Source organism: Pelobates fuscus, chromosome 5, assembly GCF_036172605.1.
Source record: "Pelobates fuscus isolate aPelFus1 chromosome 5, aPelFus1.pri, whole genome shotgun sequence".
Taxonomy (NCBI): Eukaryota; Metazoa; Chordata; class Amphibia; order Anura; family Pelobatidae; genus Pelobates; species Pelobates fuscus.
Window position 1 is genome coordinate 199,915,027 of NC_086321.1, and position 25,281 is coordinate 199,940,307.

Genomic DNA, 25,281 nt, shown 5'->3' on the forward strand with positions numbered 1-25,281 from the left:
ATTAGCCTTCTTCAAATCTTGTAGACTTTCTCACCTCTGGTTTCTTCAATGGATTTCACACTGGTTTTGTGGCATTTCCCACAGGTATTCTAGAATGCCCCAACCTACAATCTGCACTGCAGACCCAACTAGTCTGTAGGAACTCCTCAATAAAGAAACTGAGAATGGTTTCATGATAGGGCCTTTCACTACCCCACCATTCACTTCTTGGAGAACGAACCCTCTAGGTATAGCTACATGAAAATTTAACAATAAAAAGAGACGTATCAATTCCTCAGCACCTCACTCTTCTACTACCCCTAGTTTAAATGCACTAATACCTTCAGAGGATTTGTCTTTACAATACGCAAAAACAGACAATGCCATACAAGCTATTATTAACTCCAGCAAGGCATCTTGGTTAAGCAAAACAGACATCACAAATGCTTTTAAATTATTACCAATTCATCAATCACTCTGGCATCTGCATGGCGTTAAGTGGGAGAATAAATACTAATACCAAAAGTAGCCCAAAAATCTTCGATATTTTCGCAGAAACCTCGACCTGGCTCTTACTTAACAAATATTGCAAACTACAAATCGACCAGGGATTCAGCTTGTATCACTAGAATATAAGCATAAAATACAACATAGTGTAATAAAGTTAGATTTAAATATTCATTTCATATTTCAAGGTTGCACTCACAAATTGATGGTTTTTTTCAAGCCCTCAGGTTGCCTCCCCTGTAGTTAGGGGGGTTCCTCCTTTTGTTTGGTTGCCACGCCAATTCCAAATTTAGGAAGTCCACACACTCCCAATGGTTGGTAAAAAAGAAAATGTATTGGCTTTAAAGTATAAAAATAAAATCATAAAATGATATTACTGGTCCTACGCGTTTCGTCTCCCTTAGGAAACTTCCTCAGGGACCAAATATCAAATTTCAGTTAAAACATATAATTTACATACACTGTCAAAACATCAAGTGTACAAATAAGCCTATTTTCCCCCTCCCCTCTCAAACCCTTAAATATGCTCAAGCTGGGAGTTCATTGGTGGTGTGGTGGGCGTTGGTACAAGATCCTCTTCTCATTGGGCTTCCTATCTGTAGTATGAAGGGTGTCCCAGCTGTTTCTGTTTCGTTCAATCTTTTTTCGTGGTCAAATTTTCCTGTCCGTCTTCACTTCCGGTTCGGCGCACTTCCGTGCGTTCCACTGTGACTTCATTAAAATGGCTGTGCGTTCCATTGAATTCAGTGGCTTAAATTTGAAGTGTTGCCCTCTGGTGGTCACCAGAGGTAATGTCATGGATGTGCATGATGTTAACGTCCATTTAAAAGAAAAGATAGATGGAAGGAGACAACATGTTGGTTTACATTCTTTTTTCCTTCAAATCATACATATATTCAACATATTTTCAACAGTTATTCTTCATTTAATTCATCAGTTTGCAATTGTCCTTCTGTAAACCTCTAATTCTATTATTAATATTGGATCTTAGTGTTTATTATAAATAACCCCTTTTAAAAGGTGTTTCACTAAATATATCCATATTCTACCATATTTTCATTATATATATATAATCAGGACATTGCATACTGGTGAATATTTTTAATGAACACAGTTAACAGCCATGATCTCACTTTCAATAACCCTCTTATCTCCTATTCATATGATAATTTTTCTCAATATTTTTATATTTTTATATTTTTATTGTTGTGAGTGTCTTCATTTCTAAGAACTATTATTTCCCAAATATTAACTTACTTTTGTGTATATATTATGCCTCTCTCCTTTAAATACTTATTTTAATCAATTGTTGTATTATTGTCTATTAAGAATCCTAAACATTAGATTTAATAAATGAAAAAAATATATATGTGTGTATTATTTACGTGTATGTCTTGCATAACTTCTCCAAAACCTTTTTATTTATTTTCCCATTCTTCTTTTTTTGTTTTTTATGATTTTTCTCATATGATCTATTTTTGCCTTCAGATGTTGCCCATTTAATGCCTATTCTCTGAGTTCTAAAGAAATACCTTTCCGACCGGATGGATACCCTATAACTGTTAGTTCAGGAAGCACACTAAGTCCACATCGACATTCAATCCCTTAGGGTTAAGTGTCTGTAATTTGTGGATCCAGTATGTCTCCCTCTGAGCCAGTTTTTGATCTCTATTCCCTCCCCTCCAATGCGGGGAAATTTTTTCTATGGCTATGCACATTAATTTTTTTAAACTGAGCAAAGGGCAGGTATTACAGTGGGTCGGTACTGAATGAGATTTTAAATCTTTTTTGATGTTATTAATGTGTTCCATTGCTCTGATTTTAAAAGCCCTTTTGGTGTGGCCTATGTATTGCTTACCACACGGACACTGTAGTAAATAAACCACATAGACCGTGAGGCAGCCAATACTATTTTTTATCGGGAAATTTTCCCCTGTGATATTACTTTTAAAATGTGTATTGGTTCCCAAATTAGCCGTAGAGCATGCTTTACATCTCTTACATCCTTTAAACCCATTTGCTTCCTTTTTTAAAAGTTCTTGTTTTTGTTTTATGGCATAACTTGGAGCCAAAAGATTTTTCAAATTTTTGTTTTTTTTATATATTAATGTTGTTTTTTTCGGCAGTATCTCTCCCAAGAGGGGGTCTTCCAACAGGATTGGCCAGAATTTTTCCAAACTTTTTTTGATCTTAAAGTGATCGGTATTGTATTGAGTTATAAAGGCTGTGCGAAATCTCTCTCTATCCTGCTTAAATGTTATATTATCTTGTAGTAATTCCTCTCTTCCTCTTCCTGACATGATTCTAATTTCCTTATCTATTGAATTTTTGTTATAACCTTTCTTAACCAACTTTTTCTTTATATGATCTGCCTGTTGTATGAAATCATCGGGATGGGAACAGTTACGTCTCACCCTTGTCAGTTGTCCTTTTGCAATCCCCCTCAACCATGGTTGATGGTGGCAGCTTTTTTTGTGGACGTAACTGTTCCCATCTGTCGGCTTAAAATAACACTTGGTTTTTATCTCTCTTCCCTCTCCAAATAAAATCAAATCAAAAAAATGTATTTCATTTTTATTCCAAATTGGTGAAAAACGTAAGTTATAATCGTTATCATTTAGATAACCTACAAAAGATACAAACGACGTGTGTGTGACCTTCCGAATAATTGGCACATCATCAATAAACCTCCGCCATAGCACCAGATCCGCCACCCAGTCATGCCCACGCCACACAGAAAGATCCTCCCATCTTCTCATGTATGTGTTGGCATAACTGGGGGCGAACCTGGTGCCCATGGAGGTCCCCGTGGTTTGTAAATAAAAGCACCCATCAAAGTAAAAATAATTGTGTTTCAAAATAAATTCAACTGCTTTCCAAATGAATTATTTTGTACGATTAGACAAATCTTTGTCTTTACTCATAAAATGGTTGATCGCTTCCAACCCCAAAGTGTGACTTATCACCGTGTAGAGAGATGCCACGTCCAACGTGGCCCAACTATAATTATCCTGCCACTCTAAATTTTCTATTTCCTGTAAAAAAGATTTAGTATCCTTCGTGTAAGATAAGGCCTCTTGGGCATATGGTTGAAGGTATGAGTCCACGAAGGCAGATAGATTGGCCGTTATGGAATCGATCCCACTAATAATGGGTCTTTCCGGGGGAGTATGTAGATCTTTATGGATTTTGGGGATAAAATAAAATATTGGAATCGTGGGATATTTATTAAATAAAAATTCAAAGTTTTTTTGTGAAATAACTCCATCATTTTTTCCCATCACTAGTAGTTCATTCAGTTTGGAATTGAATATTGAAGTGGGGTCACTGTCCAATTTTCTATATGTTTTTATATCTTGTAAGATGTTATTACTTTCTTTCATATAATATTCAGTGGACATTACCACTATCCCCCCCCCCCCCCTTATCCGCTTCTTTGATGATAATATCATCTCTTTCTTTAAGGGTTTTAAGACCATCTCTATCTGCCTTCGTTAGATTATCACTCCTCTGATATTTCGGATTCTTATGTGACTGCGTGGATTTTCGCAATTCTTTTTCCACCATATGCTCAAAGGTTTCTAGATGTGATCCTTTACTATACACAGGATAGAAATGAGATTTCGGTTTAAAATTCGATCTACTAGAATCTCTAGGTTCCCCCTGTTGATAATGTATTGGATATTTCAAAAAGTGTCTTTTGACTGTTAGATTCCGAACATATTTTTTTAAATCAATATACAAATTTAAATCATTAGCTTTTTGATTTGGGGCAAATTTCATGCCTTTTTCTAACAAATTAATCTCTTGTTTAGATAGTGGCTTTCCTGAGATGTTAAAAATACCTTTCTCTATCTCTTGTGAGGGGAGATATGTTCCCTTCTCAAAGGATTTGTGTACTCCTCCATTCTCTTCCGTTTCGGTGGTGTTTCCACCGAAAGAGGTGCAAACCAATTCGGGTGTGTTATCACCTCCTCCCTTGGTTTGAAGTAGTTGGTGATAGATCTCTCTTTTGGAACTCTTGTTCTCCCCATAAAATTTCTCTCATTTCCCTCATTGGATGAATTCCTCTTACTGTACTCAGCACCTTCACTGGCTGCTTGGGCTTATGTTAAACTCCTCCTTTTATTATTTAATGGACTCCCTTCTCTGTATCTATATCTAGGGCTCCTAATTGGAGTATAATTAGCGCCCCTTGTTGGTTCTGGTTTCCTATTATCCTTAAATTCTTTTCGATTATCTCCTATTTTGCTCCTCACCCTCTTGTCCGGGGTTCTATATGGTTTATAGTTATTGAACATAATTTTTGTTGGTTTCCTCTTATTTACAATTTTCAACCTAGTCGAAAAGGTATTTCTTATTTTGTCATCCCTATCTCTCTTGTATTTTTTGTTTTTAGTGTCTGCAATTTTTTCATCTAAAGTTTTTAACCTTTTTTGCATCGTTTCCTCTTTAAGTTTAAACTCCTCCTTATCTATTTTCAATGTATAATTGGTTTCTAGTTCCACTAACTCTTGTTCTAATCTCTCTTTCGATTCTTTAGAATGTTTAACAATCAACTCCATTAATTGAAATGAGCATTTATACAAAATCTCATCCCATTTATTTAGGAACTCTTCATTGTCTTGACCAAATGCTGGTATTTTGTCTATCCTGAGACCCCTAGGGATTAAGCCTTCTTTCAAATAGTTATCCAGAAAGGCAATTTCCCACCATTTTTTTGTTTCCAGACTTAAAATCCTCTCTTTTTGCTTAAAGTATTCATCAAACTTTTTAAGTGGCTGTGGTTGTTCCCCTTCTTTAAATAGGGCCTCAAATTTACGTGTTCTTGCTTTTTGAATCCTTTGCAGATAACTCATACTTTCTGCCATATTACTCAAAATACAATATACAACAAAAAGTTGGGATACAATACAAAGTATAACTTCCACCTATTCACCCGTGGAAAATATCAATATAAACTTAGCTTTTTCGGATACTTGCTCCCCTTTAGTCACCTCCCAACTTGGTGACCATATACAAATATTGCAAACTACAAATCGACCAGGGATTCAGCTTGTATCACTAGAATATAAGCATAAAATACAACATAGTGTAATAAAGTTAGATTTAAATATTCATTTCATATTTCAAGGTTGCACTCACAAATTGATGGTTTTTTTCAAGCCCTCAGGTTGCCTCCCCTGTAGTTAGGGGGGTTCCTCCTTTTGTTTGGTTGCCACGCCAATTCCAAATTTAGGAAGTCCACACACTCCCAATGGTTGGTAAAAAAGAAAATGTATTGGCTTTAAAGTATAAAAATAAAATCATAAAATGATATTACTGGTCCTACGCGTTTCGTCTCCCTTAGGAAACTTCCTCAGGGACCAAATATCAAATTTCAGTTAAAACATATAATTTACATACACTGTCAAAACATCAAGTGTACAAATAAGCCTATTTTCCCCCTCCCCTCTCAAACCCTTAAATATGCTCAAGCTGGGAGTTCATTGGTGGTGTGGTGGGCGTTGGTACAAGATCCTCTTCTCATTGGGCTTCCTATCTGTAGTATGAAGTAAGTAAGCAAGTATCCGAAAAAGCTAAGTTTATATTGATATTTTCCACGGGTGAATAGGTGGAAGTTATACTTTCTTACTTAACAAAAGCAGATGTTCAGTAGTGATTCATTATCTTGACAATTTTCTCTTCATTGAACCACACTGCTACATACCATGCAGTCTACATCACAGGCTCTCATTATTTAAAGATCTGGGAGTTCCCGTAGCCCCAGACAAAACAGAATGTCCCAGCACCAAAATAACTTTCCTGGGTATCACTCTAAATTCAGTATCCATGCAAGCTAGCCTTCCTCAGGAAAAGGTAGACAGGATTTTAACCTATATTGAAGTCTGCACCACTCATGGGTCTTGTACCAGGAAGGAATTACAGTCACTTTTAGGTTTACTCAACTTTGCTATGAGGATTATTCCTCAAGGAAGGTCTCTCTTCTACACGGTCTCCCTGACGACAACTCTAGAACTAGTTTAGATGAACCAACCAGGGCCAACCTAAGAATGTGGCATCTCTTTTTATCCTCTTGGGATGGCAGGTCCTTATTCGTTCCCCCCATCGCTGCCGATTGCCCTGTAATATGGACTGACGCAGCAGGAGCCATAGGTTACGCTGCTATTTTCAGGTATTTTTAGGTTACGCTGCTTTTTGCCACATCTCTTTGAGACTAGCATACAATACCATTAAACTTTACTTGACAGGAATACAACATTACATGTTAACTATATACCCAAACAAAACTTCAATCTTATCTTCATATCCAGTCAAAAGTGTCCTGAGAAGTATTCAGAGACTAAAACATTAGAATCCCCTTAAAAGACTTCCCATAGACAGTAACATATTTAGGAAGATCTCTAAATTATTAGATAACAACCCTTTCGACAATCGCACTAATATGGTAATCAAGTCAGCGGCCTATTTGGCATTTTTTGGTTTCTTGAGACCCAAAGAATTTTCTGTGGAGAAAGCTTCTAACTTTAAGTCATGCCTTAAGCAAAAACACTTAGCAAAAGTGAACAACCACTATATTCTGTCAATCCCTCATACCAAAACTAGCCAGACAAACCCCCCAGTAGAAATTAAGAATTATCCTACCTTTTCCAAATGGTGTCAAATACTAGTATTGGATAACTTAATTAAGAATCAGTTCACAACAAACCCTGATTACCCACTAGTATCCCTTCAAGAGAAACCTCTTACCACCAAACCATTCATGCTATACATACACACACTATTACTCAGGCTAGGCCAGAAAACACATTCCTTCTCCGGTCATTAATTCCGTATTGGGGCAGCCACAGCAGCATCCAGTAATCACGCTCCGACACATATAATTAAGTATATGCGACCCTGGAAACCCTCTGCATACAACAGGTACATTCCAAACCCAGAAAAGGATATAAAACTTGCTTTCCATGAAATGTCTAAATAATGTTTTCTGAAATAAATAAAATCGTTTTCATAATTTTTGCCCTCTTTTTTTACAGGTCTAACCTCACGTCGGTTTCGGCACACCTCCCACCTCACCCTTTATTACTTCATATTAATTTATCTAGGTGGGCCCTCTTTTTTACAGGTCTAACCTCACGTTTGTTTCGGAACACCTCAACCAACTTTGTTCTTATCAAATTACATTCAATTACAACCCTACGTTCCACTATTATCCCGCACATATATATATATATATATATATATATATATATATATATATATATATATATATATATATATATATATATATATATAGATATAGGAAACATGGGGGGATGGTTGCACTCACCTAAACATGCTTAAATGGGGTGCTGCTGGGGGCCATATTATACAATAAATACACAAGATCCAGCGCACTCTCCTATCTACTAAACAGCAACTTCAATGTTGACAGATTTTATTAGTTTGTAAAAGTTTTTTTTTAAAAACACCTAATCTAGGCAAAAAAATGGGGATTTAGTTACATTATATGATCATACATTGCATAAGCCTGCCACAACGTCAATGTACCCCATCTTTGGCAGGTCCTACTCTCACAGTCTAATGTCTGCTCTTATGAGATTAACCACTTACTTGGGAAAAAATTCCATCTGAGGCTCTCTGCAGTACAAGGCTAAATAGGGACCTGAGATGAGGCACCTGTAACAGGGAGGGGTGCAGAACCAAGGAGTTGGCTAGACTCCCAAATATATATAGGAAACATGGGGGGATGGTTGCACTCACCTAAACATGCTTAAATGGGGTGCTGCTGGGGGCCATATTATACAATAAATACACAAGATCCAGCGCACTCTCCTATCTACTAAACAGCAACTTCAATGTTGACAGATTTTATTAGTTTGTAAAAGTTTTTTTTAAAAACACCTAATCTAGGCAAAAAAATGGGGATTTAGTTACATTATATGATCATACATTGCATAAGCCTGCCACAACGTCAATGTACCCCATCTTTGGCAGGTCCTACTCTCACAGTCTAATGTCTGCTCTTATGAGATTAACCACTTACTTGGGAAAAAATTCCATCTGAGGCTCTCTGCAGTACAAGGCTAAATAGGGACCTGAGATGAGGCACCTGTAACAGGGAGGGGTGCAGAACCAAGGAGTTGGCTAGACTCCCAAATATATATAGGAAACATGGGGGGATGGTTGCACTCACCTAAACATGCTTAAATGGGGTGCTGCTGGGGGCCATATTATACAATAAATACACAAGATCCAGCACACTCTCCTATCTACTAAACAGCAACTTCAATGTTGACAGATTTTATTAGTTTGTAAAAGTTTTTTTTAAAAACACCTAATCTAGGCAAAAAAATGGGGATTTAGTTACATTATATGATCATACATTGCATAAGCCTGCCACAACGTCAATGTACCCCATCTTTGGCAGGTCCTACTCTCACAGTCTAATGTCTGCTCTTATGAGATTAACCACTTACTTGGGAAAAAATTCCATCTGAGGCTCTCTGCAGTACAAGGCTAAATAGGGACCTGAGATGAGGCACCTGTAACAGGGAGGGGTGCAGAACCAAGGAGTTGGCTAGACTCCCAAATATATATAGGAAACATGGGGGGATGGTTGCACTCACCTAAACATGCTTAAATGGGGTGCTGCTGGGGGCCATATTATACAATAAATACACAAGATCCAGCGCACTCTCCTATCTACTAAACAGCAACTTCAATGTTGACAGATTTTATTAGTTTGTAAAAGTTTTTTTTAAAAACACCTAATCTAGGCAAAAAAATGGGGATTTAGTTACATTATATGATCATACATTGCATAAGCCTGCCACAACGTCAATGTACCCCATCTTTGGCAGGTCCTACTCTCACAGTCTAATGTCTGCTCTTATGAGATTAACCACTTACTTGGGAAAAAATTCCATCTGAGGCTCTCTGCAGTACAAGGCTAAATAGGGACCTGAGATGAGGCACCAGGGTTTCCTATATATATTTGGGAGTCTAGCCAACTCCTTGGTTCTGCACCCCTCCCTGTTACAGGTGCCTCATCTCAGGTCCCTATTTAGCCTTGTACTGCAGAGAGCCTCAGATGGAATTTTTTCCCAAGTAAGTGGTTAATCTCATAAGAGCAGACATTAGACTGTGAGAGTAGGACCTGCCAAAGATGGGGTACATTGACGTTGTGGCAGGCTTATGCAATGTATGATCATATAATGTAACTAAATCCCCATTTTTTTGCCTAGATTAGGTGTTTTTAAAAAAAACTTTTACAAACTAATAAAATCTGTCAACATTGAAGTTGCTGTTTAGTAGATAGGAGAGTGCGCTGGATCTTGTGTATTTATTGTATAATATGGCCCCCAGCAGCACCCCATTTAAGCATGTTTAGGTGAGTGCAACCATCCCCCCATGTTTCCTATATATATTTGGGAGTCTAGCCAACTCCTTGGTTCTGCACCCCTCCCTGTTACAGGTGCCTCATCTCAGGTCCCTATTTAGCCTTGTACTGCAGAGAGCCTCAGATGGAATTTTTTCCCAAGTAAGTGGTTAATCTCATAAGAGCAGACATTAGACTGTGAGAGTAGGACCTGCCAAAGATGGGGTACATTGACGTTGTGGCAGGCTTATGCAATGTATGATCATATAATGTAACTAAATCCCCATTTTTTTGCCTAGATTAGGTGTTTTTAAAAAAAACTTTTACAAACTAATAAAATCTGTCAACATTGAAGTTGCTGTTTAGTAGATAGGAGAGTGCGCTGGATCTTGTGTATTTATTATATATATAGATAGATAGATAGATATAGTTAATACATTGCTTAACACAAATACACACACCAGTCAAGCCATAAGACTTGCTTTTCCCACAGAAATCTCACTTTAACAGTACTTTTTCACTACTGCAAGGGATTCTGGGTAGGCATATGCAAATGAGTTCAACAATGAACCAAACTTTTGCCTCATAATTCCACTTTATACATGGATCCTTGGAGTATGTGTCTGCTGTATACAACAGCTTTGAAACACAACTCAGGAAGAGGAGTGTAACGGCCACCCAGGTTGTTAGAGGGGTGTATGCTGTTGGAGACGTCCTTTTCCCTGGCGAGAGGCTGTGCTGCAGTGTATTCCCGATATCCCATCCGCTGGATCAGTGTAGAGAGAGAGAGGCAGAGCTCTTACAAGAGCTAGTGATTTAGCTGGATGCAGGTTCCCTTTAATAACGAGACAAGGCTACGTATTGACGGTTAAGCAGAACTGATTTAATGGGCATACAAGCATTTATTTTATACAACTTTTCCCACAAGGTTACCACCAACGTGAATCTTGTTGGGCACCGAAGACACAAACTTAGCAACAATCATTTACAGTTACACAGTTATGCACTCCCATTCATTACAGTAAATTCCTCCCCTTTGCTTGGGAGATAATTGAGTTAAACTCAATTATCGCCAAGCAAAAAATATACTTTTTACTCAGTTTTTATAACATCAAAACTATACATACAATTTAATTAAAACTTACATTTTCTGAACAAGCATAATTAGGAAACAAACATATTCAAAAATCATATTAATTGGTTCATGGGTTCAGGAGATAGAAGGAAGTCCCATCCCTGCCCAGTCGCACACGAGGCTCTTGCCCAAAATTGTTCCATGCGTTCAGCTAGTGTGGCCGGTCCCTTTTCATACAATTAAAATACCAAACAGTTATGCCTTTTATTGTTCGTGACTTTGCTGGTCGTGTGCCGCCTCGTTTGTGGAATACTTCTACCGAACGCCGCCTTGTTCGTATGAATCTGTGCAAAGCTAAGTGGTGCTGGAAGTCTCAGCTGTGTTCGGGAGTTTGAGTGTCCGAAAATAGTTCCAGACACTAGACGACCAAACACCGCTGGACGCATTCAACAAAACAAGATGGCCGCCACCACATGTTTGTGCATACGAATCGACGGCCACCCAGTGAACCACTTAGAATGTGTGTGGTTTGCGGTCTGGCACAGAGTCAAGGAGTTAATTGGCAACACACGCCTAGGCTGGGTGGTCTGTGGTTCGGCAGTTTGTTCGTTCATACTAATGGGTTAGCAGTGCCATTCGATTTCCCATTCGTATGTTAAATATAACAATGGTAACAAATCCAGGGGTTACAATGTTTCAAGTCTGTTGACCAGGCAATAAATTGGTTCTGTTACAAGGAGCAAAGCCAGTGAACCACTTATGGACAGCTGTTTCTTTGATAATGCAACTCATCAGCATGAGATTGGTTATTCTTCCTGAGTTGTGTTTCAAAGTTGTTGTATTCAGCAGAAACATACTTCAAGGAACCAATGTATAAAGTGAAATGATGAGGCAAAAATGTGGTTCTTTGTTGAATATATCAATATCAAAATTATCAAAATCTAAAAAACCATCTAAATATTAATTTAATTACGTTATTTGAAAAGCTTATCCAAGAATATTAGATTGAGGCTTTAATCAGACATAGTCACTGTAAAACAAAAAAATGTAAAAGTAAATTTTTTTTTAACAAGTAAAAATAAAATAATAAAACAGAAAATAAAATAAAATTCGTAAAGAGATTAACAGTCCTCAAATGACTTATGAATTGCCTTGACGTTGGCAGGCGGGCATTCCCTCCAATGGCCATTGGAGCAACTAAATGACCTCCATTTGTCTAAATATACATAGGGATTAAGGAGAAAGCGCAGGTAACATTTTCTTTTCTTTGGTTTTTACTATATATTGGGGCTGATGTGTATTGAAGTCGTTGCTGCTGGCCCAGTAGTAATGGGACTAAGCGCAGGAATTCTCTTTTTGTATTTGTATTTACTTTGTATCACACAGCCTGGTTACAATGCTGCTGCCCATCCCATGTGTTCCCTATTAAGGGTTAATAAGTATAGGGGTGTATATAAAAAATACCCCTTTCTGTCTCATTAGAGATATCTTTGCCAGAAGCTCAAGGAAGCAGGCTGAAAGGTCAGTGTTAGGACCCGCTTAGGGGGGTCTGCCTTGACGTTGGCAGGCGGGCATTCCCTCCAATGGCCATTGGAGCAACTAAATGACCTCCATTTGTCTAAATATACATAGGGATTAAGGAGAAAGCGCAGGTAACATTTTTTTTTCTTTGGTTTTTACTATATATTGGGGCTGATGTGTATTGTAGTCGTTGCTGCTGGCCCAGTAGTAATGGGACTAAGCGCAGGACTTCTCTTTTTGTATTTGTATTGACTTATGAATTGGTTTAAGGGTAAAAAGTGCTGATAAAACATACGGTAGTGTTAAAGAAATTGTAATAAATATACACAACACATGCACATTCAGCCACATGATAAAAACGAGATTTGCACAGCATTTATGTATGTCACTATTTATTGCTTTCATTAAAGTGAATGTCCTGTCCTTTCTAACAGTGCATGACACCAACTCTTGTGGGCCATGAAGCTGAACCTGAAAAGATAAACCAATGCGTGGCAGAGTTCAAGATCATTTTAACCCATATAGAAACTCTTTTCCTGAAAGACCAACTCTTCCTAGTTGGTGATGAAATCTCAGTGGCAGATCTGGTGGCCATTGTGGAGATCATGCAGGTGAGATTATATACACAGTGAATTGTGGATAGTTGAAAACTTGATTCATTTGGATATTTTTTCTGAAATTAGTATCGTGAATAAAAAATTGTATATTGTTTGTCAACTTGGAACAATCCAATTTTGAATGAGAAATTCTACTGATTTAATAGGCCCCTTCGCAACCCCACAAAAACACACATACACACAATTTTCACTTAAAGTGACCCCAATACAATTTTAATGCATTTCATAGGTGTTGGCCTCATTAATATTAATATTTTGCATGCTCAAAGCTTTATGGTTTTTATATGAAAAAAATAATGTTTTTCAGAATGCAGCACCATATGCCTGCCTCTTAAGAGACGCCCCTTAACTCCTGAAAAAGACTTCCTTTTCAAATGTATGCACACAGCTCAGTCACTGACATTACTGAAGGATCTGAGCATAGCTTTCACTACCTGTTTAAAGTTTGTTCATCCTGGTTGTGAATTGAAAGCAGTTCACTCAGTGCTGTTGGTACTGAGTGCATACCTTTGAAAATTAATTATTTCTGGTGCAAGGGGATGGAGCTAAGGAGGCAGGGTTATGGTGCAGCATTCTGCTAAACATTTCGTTTTTTTCTTCGCAAAAACTATAAAGAGTTGAGCATGCAAAAAAAATGCAGAATGTTAATAAAGCCAACATCTAAAAAAAAAAAAAAAAGTTGTATTGGTGTCCAGAGTGTCCCTTTAAGTTAGCTTGTACATATAATGAACATCATGCTAAAACCAGGGCCTGACTGGCCCACCGGGATACTGGGTACTTTCCTGGTGGGCCACGGCACCTGGGGCCAGGCAGGCAGCTTAAATCATAAGGCTACTGTAAGTTAAATGAATTTCCCCTCGGACTGTGCCAGCTTGTCAGTCCGAGGGGAGGAAAGAGGGGGGAGGTGGGGGCTGGTGCGGCCGCAACTAGTCTGCCCATGGCCGGAGGGAACTATTTACCAAAATTTTGGCCGCATGCCTTGCCTCCGAATGCAAGCGCACAAGCTCCGCCCCCCACACGCAAGTTGCTGACCTCTCTGGGAGGAAGAGGTCACAAAATTGCAAATTCACCCACCAGTGCCAGGTAAGCTTATTCATTTATAAAATATTTTACCAGGATGGATACATTGAGATTTATCTCGTTTTCAAGTATGTCCTGGGTCCACAAAACATTGCATTGTTACATTGCATGGTTAATAGGATACAATATTACAAAAAAACAATATACAAACTATATATATATATATATATATATATATATATATATATATATATACAGTTGCAAGAAAAAGTATGTGAACCCTTTGGAATGATATGGATTTCTGCACAAATTGGTCATAAAATGTGATCTGATCATCATCTAAGTCACAACAATAGACAATCACAGTCTGCTTAAACTAATAACACACAAAGAATGAAATGTTGCCATGTTTTTATTGAACACACCATGTAAACATTCACAGTGCAGGTGGAAAAAGTATGTGAACTCTTGGATTTAATAACTGGTTGAACCTCATTTGGCAGCAATAACTTCAACCAAACGTTTCCTGTAGTGGCAGATCAGACGTGCACAACGGTCAGGAGTAATTCTTGACCGTTCCTCTTTACAAAACTGTTTCAGTTCAGCAATATTCTTGGGATGTCTGGTGTGAATCGCTTTCTTGAGGTCATGCCACAGCATCTCAATCGGGTTGAGGTCAGGACTCTGACAGGGCCACTTCAGAAGGCGTATTTTCTTTTGTTTAAGCCATTCTGTTGTTGATCTACTTCTATGCTTTGGGTCATTGTCCTGTTGCAACATTAATCTTCTGTTGAGCTTCAACTGGCAGACAGATGGCCTTAAGTTCTCCTGCAAAATGTCTTGATAAACTTGGGAATTCGTTTTTCCTTCGATGATAACAATCCATCCAGGCCCTGACGCAGCAAAGCAGCCCCAAACCATGATGCCCCCACCACCATACTTCACAGTTGGGATGAGGTTTTGATGTTGGTGTGCTGTGCCTCTTTTTCGCCACACACAGTGTTGTGTGTTTCTTCCAAAAAAATCCACTTTGGTTTCATCTGTCCACAGAATATTTTGCCAGTACTGCTGTGGAACATCCAGGTGCTCTTGTGCAAACTGTAAACGTGCAGCAATGTTTTGTTTGGACAGCAGTGGCTTCCTCTGTGGTATCCTCCCATGAAATCCATTCTTGTTAAGTGTTTTACGTATTGTAGATTCGCTAACAGGGATGTTAGCATTTGACAGTGACTTTTGTAAATCTTTAGCTGACACTCTAGGTTCTTCTTCACCTCATTGAGCAGTCTGCGCTGTGCTCTTGCAGTCATAGTCCTAGGGAGAGTAGCAGCAGTGCTGAACTTTCTCCATTTATAGACAATTTGTCTTACTGTGGACTGATGGACAGCAAGGCTTTTGGAGATACTTTTATAACCCTTTCCAGCTTTATGCAAGTCAACAATTCTTAATCGTAGGTCTTCTGAGAGCTCTTTTGTGCGACGCATCATTCACATCAGGCAATGCTTCTTGTGATAGCAAACCCAGAACTGGTGTGTGTTTTTTATAGGGCAGGGCAGCTGTAACCAACACTTCCAATCTCATCTCATTGATTGGACTCCAGTTAGCTGACATCTCACTCCAATTAGCTCTTGTAGATGTCATTAGTCTAGGGGTTCACATACTTTTTCCACCTGCACTGTGAATGTTTACATAGTGTGTTCAATAAAAACATGGCAACATTTCATTCTTTGTGTGTTATTAGTTTAAGCAGACTGTGATTGTCTATTGTTGTGACTTAGATGATGAGCAGATCACATTTTATGACCAATTTGTGCAGATATCCATATCATTCCAAAGGGTTCACATACTGTTTCTTGCAACTGTGTGTGTGTATATATATATATATATATATATATATATATATATATATATATATATATATTTTGTTCTGATACACAGGTTTTGATTTTGTAGTTTACGTAATTTAGGTACAGTTCCAAAGATCATTGAAACAGTTTTGTCAGTGTTTAGGAAGAGTTTGTTATCTGCTATCCACTTTTCTACCTCTGTGAATTGGTTTTTGAGCACAGCCTCAAGCTGCGGTAGTTTAGGTTTACTAGCGTAGATTACAGTGTCGTCTGCATACATGTGTACAGTTGAGGATTTGCAAACGTTAGGCAGATCATTTACAAATAGTGTGAAAAGCAGGGGGCCGACTATGGAGCCTTGGGGAACAACACACATGACTGGAAGAGGGAGGGAAGCGCTATCAGAAATGGACGACATACGATCAAAACCAGGTTAGCGGACGATCACCAATGCCGCAGTTTTTAAAGGATCACTATAGTGTCAGGAAAACAAAGCAATTTTCCTGACACTATATTGCCCTAAAGGTTGCCCCCACCCTCAGGGTCCCCCTCCTGTGGCGCTGAAGGGGTTAAAATCCCTTCAGACACTTACCTTAATCCAGCGCCGGGCTCCCTCGGCACTAGTGACCTCTCCTCCCCTGCCGACGTCAGCTCCCCCGTCCAATGTCAGCGGAGCCGAATGCGTATTCAAAGTGTCCATAGGAAAGCTTTTTTTCAATGCTTTCCTATGGATGCTCTGCGCGATGGAGGCATAATATGCCTCCAGCGTCGCAGATGCGCCTTTAGTGGCTGTCCGGAAGACAGCCACTAGAGGTTGGATTAACCCTGCTATGTAAACATAGCAGTTTCTCTGAAACTGCTATGTTTGCATCTGAAGGGTTAAAAGCTGAGGGACCTGGCACCCAGACCACTTCATTGAGCTGAAGTGGTCTGGGTGACTATAGTGTCCCTTTAAGTTTTTACAAAAGAATGCCATGATCTACTGTGTCAAAGACCTTGGCAAAATCAAGGAAATAGCTCCAGTTAAGTATCCTTGTTCCATGCCAAATTGGATGTAATTGCAAACTTTTAAGAGGGCAGTCGATCAGGGGTCAGGTAATTTGATCATTGATAATATTCAAATAGTTGCGTGTGGACGCATTTTTCCAAGATTTTTGACAATACTAGGAGCAATGATATCGGGCGATATTTAGATACTAAAGTATTGTCACCACTTTTATGGATATTTACAACTTTTTCAGTCTTCCAAAGCTTGGGTATGTATCCTGACACCAGGGATTCATTGATAAGGGTAGTGACAGGATTAGCAATTGCTGGCGCACTGAGCTTCAACATTGGTGGGATTTTATCTGGTCCACACTGGTTTTTCATTTTTAACAGGCACAGGTCTAAAACTGAATTTCTTTTTAAGAGGATTTTGAAGATTCGCAGGGCCTGATCTTTATTTGTGGTCTGAAAATAAGTGTAATTTGTTATAGCAACCAGGGTGGTAGCACAACCAACAAAATAATTTTTAAAGGCATTTGCTACATCTAGGGGGTTTTGCAGTGTTTGGTTGTCCATTTTGACAGTGGAGGGTTGGGAGTTGATTAGGGGGGTTTGTATGCTATTTATGATTTTCCAGAAGTTTCTTGGGTTTGATAGGTTGTTGTTCCAATTTTCCCCGAAAAATTAGGCCTTTACCATTTTTGTTTGTTTTGTGCATGCATTTTGCCATTGTCTGTAAGTACAGTGATCGTTCATAGAGCCAGTACACTTGAACTTTGAACAAAGTGAATCTCTAAACTGGCACATTTGAATGAGGTCAGCTGTAACCCAGGGCAGGTGTGTCCCTTTTAGTCGCATTTTACGCAGAGGGGCATGCAAATTTCAAACATGCAAGAAAAATGCAATTGCAGAGTCTAGATCTGGTATTAGACCTAATCTGTGCCATGGTATGTTCTTGAGATCATTTAAAACGGATTCAAGATTACATTTTTTGAAAGACCCGGTGATTATAATCTTGGGAGAGGATTTAGTGGCCTTTGTTTTGCGTATGCACTACTCTAGACAGTGGTCACTGAAACTGTTAGGGAAAACGCCTGCCTCCTGGATTCTGTCAGGACAACAGGAGGGAATCCAATATAGCAAGGTACGGTTCTTGCTTTTAATATTACTGCGAGTTGGGAAGGAAATTAATTGTGTTAGCTGCAAAGTCTTAAAACAGTGTACATGATTTATTATTTTTAGGATTCAGCCAATCAATATAAAAATCTCCAAAAACAGTTCCCTTTTTTTTTTTCGCTAAGTTGGGCTATGTCAGAAAGGGAGTGCACCAGAGAGCTAGGTGGGTGATAGATTCCAGCAATAATGATAGTTTTACTGAAAGGCATCTCAGTTGTGCCAGAAATGAAATCAAAGGTAGAAGGGGAGTTAATGTTTTTTTTTTTTTAAAAGGAGTAAATTTTATGGACTTGTCAGCATAAATAATGCCTCCTCCTCTATTTGCTCTGTCATTTCTAAAACATGAATAACCCTGTATTGCAATGGTGGAATCTGGTATTTTAGTTGTTAACCATGATTCCGAGAGCACAAAGATTTTTGGTTTGTAATGGGAACACCAAGTTTGTAGTGCATCCAGTTTAGGTAGCAAGCTATGGATGTTAAAGTGCACAAAAGAGAGGCCTTTTTTGGTGGGGAGATTAGGACTAGAATTAGACTCCACATCATTTGAAAGGGCAAGTAACATAAGGAATAGGAATTTTTGTTTGTCCATATAGTGAATGGGATGCTTTATAATTTTGTGAGGGGGGAGTAGGAGGGCTATTTTATATAACTTTCCACAAGCACCAGTTTGAGGTGTGTGCTTATGGTGGTAGTGATGTGAACAAAATTGAAGTGAGAAAAGGGTTATTAAGAATAACAGTATGGTTATATTTGGATTCATGTTAGTGGTATGAGGTGTGTAGATGAAAACAAAACACAAATAGTGAAAAATAAATAAAAATAAAAGTATATAATATTGGTGTGCGATATATAGCTATATGTAGGGAGAGATGGTATGTATTCTATAGGATTAAGACATGGCTGTGTGTGTGTGTGACTGCTAGTGAGTGATATTGTGTGTGTGTGTGTGTGTGTGTGTGTGCCTGAAAGTGAGTCAACTAGTGTGTATGTGTGTGTGTGGCTGCTAGCGAGTGAGGTGTGTGTGTGCGCCTGATAGTGAGTGAACTTGTGTTTGTGTGGGTGGCTGCTAGTCAGTGAGTTTTGTGTATGTGGCTGCTAGTGAGGTCTATGCATGTGTGTGTGCCTGATAGTGAGTGAACTTGTGTGTTTGTGGGTGGCTGCTAGTCAGTGAGTTGTGTGTGTGTGTGTGTGTGTGTGTTTGTGGGTGGCTGCGTGGCTGCTAGTGCATGAGGTGTGTGTGTGTGTGTGTGTGTGGCTGCTAGTAAGGGAACCTGTGTGGAATCAACACAGTAAAGGAGGAGACTATATTTAACCCCTTAAGGACACATGACATGTGTGACATGTCAGAATTCCCTTTTATTCCAGAAGTTTGGTCCTTAAGGGGTTAAAAGAAGAAAATCTACCACAACAAGAGGACATAGTCTTAAAATAGAGGGGCAAAGGTTTAATAATAAAATCAGGTAGTATTAATTTACTGTGAGGGTAGCGGATGCATAAAATAGCCTTCCAGCTGAAGTGGTAGAGGCTAACACAGTAAAGGAGTTTAAGCATGTGTGGGGTAGGCATAAGGATATCCTAACTATAAGATAAGGCCAGGGACTAATGAAAGTATTTAGAAAATTGGGCAGACTAGATGGGCTGAATGGTTGTTATCTGCCGTCACATGTTTCTGTGTGTGTGTTTGTTTGTGTGTGTGTGTGTGTCACTGCTAGTGAGTGAGCTTTTATGTGTGTGGCTGCTTGTGAGTGAGCTTGTTCATGTGTGTGCCTGCTAGTGAGTGAGCTTGTGTGCCTGCTAGTGAGTGAACAGTGAGTGAACATGTTTGTGTGTGTGTGCCTGCTTCTGAGTCAGCTTGTGTGTGTGTGTGTGTGTGTGTCTGGTAGTGAGTGAGCTTGTATGTGTGTGTGTGTGTCTGCTCGTGAGTGAGCTTGTGTGTGTGCCTGCTTGTGAGTGAGCTTGTATGTGTGTGTGGCTGTGAGCTTGTCTGTAGTAAGAATGTGTGTGTCAGTGGGCTTGTCTGCTGGAAGCATGTGTGTGTTAGCTTGTCTGTATTAAGCTTGTGCATGTCAGAGTTTACTGCTTGAGGAAGATGGAGGGAGAAAAACATCACATTGTACAGGCTCTATTTACCTGAAAAGCTGGGAACATTTATTCCGTTCACCTGGGAACCGTCTGAAAAGCAAGTGGGACCAGTGATCCAGCTAGGAGAGGGACATCCTTCCAAAAACGTCCCAAGGCGATAACAGTGAGAGCCACATATAATTGGCTCCATGTTTATATATCCAGAAGTGTGACGTACCATCTATTGTATGTATTCATTTATGTTATATTGAGTGGTGTGAGGGGTTTCCCACTCAGGTGGTCTGTAGCACTTTAGCTACCACACTTGTTTGCATTTTTTATATTGTATACACCCTTATTTTTCACCATGTCAGAGATTGTCTGCACTAAATGTGTTTGTCTGTGTGTGTCAATGAGATTGTCTGTCAGTGAGCCTATTTTTGTGTATCAGTGAGCTTGTGTTTTTATGTCAAAGAGCATATGTATATCAATGAGTCTGTCTGTCTTTCTTATATTTGGTATATTTCTGTTTCTAATTCAATAGATTGGTCCTTTCAGAGTGTGTGCAGTATATGTACACACAATACATGGTACAATGACCTATAGGGCTGGCATAGATTTTTTTTTTTTTCAGGGCTGCTTTGGATCCCCAGTCCGGCCTTGGCTAAAACTATATATATATATATATATATATATATATATATATATATATATATATATACTGTAGATTCATCCAACATCATAAGCACTTATATTTCTTGCAAACTGTATATGCATAGGTTATTGTTGTTGTCAGAGAAGAATCCTCACTTCTATCCCGTGCCATTGGGAATACTATCTTACAGCAGTTATATACTTAGGTTGTCGTTCATGAAAATAAATGACAATAATGATGATAAATGACTAATGACTAAAGAATCCAAGCTTATCATGGTTAGTAATGGTGCATGCTATATAGCTTTCATTAAAAACCTGATAGCAGAACTATTTATCCTGTAAACCTCTGCTGCAGAGATGCTTATGGGAGATGCGCTAGAAATAGCTGGAGCACTGAGAAATCTCACCCGTTTCTTGCAGACCATGAGAGTTGCATCAAACGAGGTGATTATCTTTTTTTTTTAATGCATTTTTACTTTTTTTTTTTTTAACTATCTTTATAATACAGTTAAATATGTGTAAGGTTGATTTATATTCAGAATTATTTTTTTTTTTTTAAATTTGGGAGTAGTGTATCCAAAAAAAAGAATACATTGACTAGAACAATGTGTATCTAAAAATATAGTGCTGGTTAGTCAGCAAGCCAATTTCACTGTTACATAACAGAATGGGTCTGATTGTCAATGTCTGTCTGTGTAGTTGTCATTTTTAGCAAAAGTGGAAAGAATCAACAGAGTGCCCAAACAGAGAGATTTCCATGAATCAGATTGTATTATCACAATGTTCTTTTTTATATTAACACATATCTCAAAACTGTTTGTGATGTCAAATCTGTAACATCAAAAAGGCATGTTTCTTACCAATAATCATTACATTTTAGTCTTCAGGTTATGGTGCAAATAATCTTTTTCTATTTTTGAAGATGGATCTCCTATCCCTTTTCCTGCAGCTTGGTTAATGGAAAGTTTACTTAGCCACCCAATGGAGTTGGGTCTAAACGTTGCATGGCCTTATGCAAATATTTAAAACATTGAAGGTCCCTTGCCTAGAAATATTTTTATAATAATAATAATAATAATAATAGTTTAAGAAAAAGGTGTCTAGGTACCCACTGATTTTAATACTGAAATATCTGTTTTATATGGATATGTGCCCTATAGGGTAAGTGGGCTTGTGCGTTTAGAGCCCATCTAGGTCAGCTTAAGGCATCTGGCATGTATTTGTTCAAGGACCACTCCATACATTTTTTTGATAGTGCATAAAAGTGCCAATTTCAGTAGGAATCAGTTCTTTTATAACTGGAGAAAAACATCTCCCAAGCCATCAATAAAAATTCCAGGGAGATATTCTTCTGCTTACGTTGGCTCCAAGGGCTAACAGAAGTGGCAGGTGCTCTGTGCTTGTGAACACTTACCTTCCCCCATTTCTAATTTCAGCTTAATGAAAGCATTGAAATTTGTGGTGTAGGACTTGTAAAAGCTGTATACAAGAAATCTGCATTGTGCTCATTGGAGTTGTATTTACTAAATATTGATTTATTTAATTTTTGCAATATGTTTTTGGACAATAGAGTGTACCTTGTTAAAGCAGCACTGTCTGGGGATTTTGCAGAATTTACAAACCTTCTGTGGATCCTCATCAGCATGTGCGTGTAGCGGTACTTACCCTCTCCAGGGGCCGGCCGGGGTCCTCCCTTCTCGCCGCGCGCGGTCCTGCTCCTGCACGAGCCGCGCGCGGCTCAGCCAACGATGGGATCAGTCAGGCGGGCAGTGACCGCGAGAAGCGGTCACATGTCCCGCCCGACACTAAGAGCGCGCCGCGCGTCTCGGGCGCGCTCTTAAAGGGACAGTGGGAGACTAAATTAGAATCAGTCTCCCATTGGCCCCTGTCAGGCCACATTCCCCATACACTCACGTTTTGGGGGCGTGGATATGACAGGGGCCAATCAAAGTGAACCTTAAGGGTATTTATACTCACCTGTTTCCCTTGCTCTTTGCCCTATCGTGGTTTCTGTCCAGTTCCCTTTAGTGCTTGTATCGTTCAGTTGGTTTTTTGGTGCTTGACCTTGGCTTTGTTCCTGACTCCGCTCTCTCCTTATCCTTGCTTGCTTATCCGCTGTTTTGTCCTCTGTGTACCAGTCCTCGGCTTGTTCTACGTTACGCTGTCTCTCAGTTCCCTTGACCTCGGCTTGTTCTGACTCTGTCTTTCTCTCGTCCTAGTCCGGCCATTCTAAGGTCCGGTAAGACGAACACTGTTTCTTGTCTCTTGACTGTGAACTATTCCTGCGTGTTGGGGTATATTACCGTGACATTACGATAGGGCCATGGACCCCGCAGGTTTAGGTCAACAGATGGCCACTCATGAGGCTAGATTCGCAGAACAGGATCACCGTATGGATCAAATGGCTCAAGCCATCCAGACACTGTTATCCAGATCTGTTCCGGTACCTGTACCTACGCCTCCTGTAAACCCTATACCGGACACAGCTAATATGTCTAATGCTTCTGCACATCTAACCCCGCCACCTAGGTATGGAGGGGACGCTAAGACATGTAGGGGATTCCTTAATCAAGTGGAATTCCACTTCGAAATGTACCCACGTTCATTTCCCACTGACAGATCTAAGGTGGGTTTTCTTATGCACCAGCTTACGGATAAGGCACTAGAATGGGCAAATCCTATTTGGGAGGCTAATGGGCCTATGGTACACGACTTCAATAGCTTCCTCACAGCGTTCCGTAGAACATTTGACACGACTAAAAGGTCAAAAAATGCCGCCAGGGCATTAATGAGAATAAAGCAAGGATCTAAATCTGTAGCCGATTATGCTATTCAGTTCCGGACCCTTGCCTCACAGGTAGATTGGACTAATAATGGCCTTACTACTGCCTTTATGGAAGGTCTGTCTGATACTATCTTAGATGAGGTAGCAGCTAAGGACCTCCCTGTACCCCTGGAGGACCTGATTGACTATCTTATCGATATAGATAACAGGATCCGTGACAGGTTATATACCAGGTCCAGAAATAGACATTTTGTTCCCTTTAACTCCCCTAGAGCTGAGACTCCCGAGGGATCTAAAGGTTCTGAGGAGGAACCTATGCAGTTAGGGGTTGCTAAACTTACCGACGCTGAAAAGCTTTATAGGAGAAAGGAGGGACTTTGTCTTTATTGTGGTAGGAGGGGTCATATGAGACAAGAATGTCCCGTGCGTCCGGGAAACTATCGCACCTAAGACCGTATAGAGGACTGGCCTTGGGTGTGACATCACAGTCCTCACATTTGCCTCTTAATAAGTTACTTCTTCCCGTTTCCCTGCACCTTGATAGTGACTGCATAGCAGGGAATATACTAGCCCTGGTTGATTCCGGAGCGGCCGAAAACTTTATTGATTCCAGTTTTGTCAAGGAGAATAACATACCCACCAGAGAGAAGGAGACACCCTTGGCCGTTGAGGCCATAGATGGTAGACCATTATGCTCTCCAATTATCACACATGAGACTGTTCCCCTACATATGTCTACAGGGGTGTTACACTCTGAGACCATTCGGTTTCAGATCATTACTTCTCCTTCCTCTCACCTCGTGTTAGGGTATCCTTGGTTACGTACTCATAATCCCACCATTGATTGGGAGTCAGGACAAATAGTTTCTTGGAGTGATTCTTGCCAAGAGTCTTGTGTTGTTAAAGTCACCCCTTTGAATTCTACTCATATTCCTCCCGTGCCTACGGTCATACCCTCTCAGTACCTGTCTCTTAAATCTGTTTTTGATAAAAGGGAGGCTGAAAGATTGCCACCTCACAGGCCTTACGATTGTGCAATTAATTTATTACCTGGTACGATGCCTCCCAAAGGGAGAATATATCCTTTATCTCCTCAGGAGAATCTGGTTATGGAGGAATATATCAAGGAATCTCTAGAGAAGGGATTTATAAGAAGATCCTCTTCCCCGGCAGGGGCTGGGTTCTTCTTTGTGTCTAAGAAAGATGGCGAATTAAGGCCTTGTATTGACTATAGGGGCCTTAATAAAATCACCGTCAAAAATGCGTACCCCATACCTTTGATCACAGAACTTTTTGATAGGCTTAAACAGGCCACAGTTTTTACTAAATTGGACCTTAGGGGTGCTTACAACCTCATACGTATCAAAAAGGATCATGAGTGGAAGACTGCTTTCAATACCAGGAGTGGCCACTACGAGTACACTGTGATGCCCTTTGGTCTTTGTAACGCCCCAGCAGTTTTTCAAGAATTTATTAATGATGTCCTACGTCAATTTATACATACATTCGTTATAGTATACTTGGACGACATATTAATTTATTCTAATGATTTACAGACTCATCACATGCATGTTAAATTAGTGTTGAGAACTCTTCTGGTTAACGGTCTCTATTGCAAACTCGAAAAATGTTCATTTGATCAATCTGAAGTCCAATTCTTGGGTTAT

General features: G+C 39.4%; 1 protein-coding gene across 1 annotated transcript in view; it reads left to right on the forward strand.

Moving 5' to 3' along the window:
- Window positions 1-25,281, forward strand: part of LOC134612740 (glutathione S-transferase theta-1-like) — a 53,599-nt gene that overhangs the window by 13,114 nt on the left and 15,204 nt on the right. Inside the window, exon 4 of the mRNA XM_063457173.1 lies at window positions 12,899-13,075. Within this exon, the coding sequence (XP_063313243.1) occupies window positions 12,899-13,075 (177 nt within the window). The remainder of the gene's footprint in view (window positions 1-12,898; window positions 13,076-25,281) is intronic.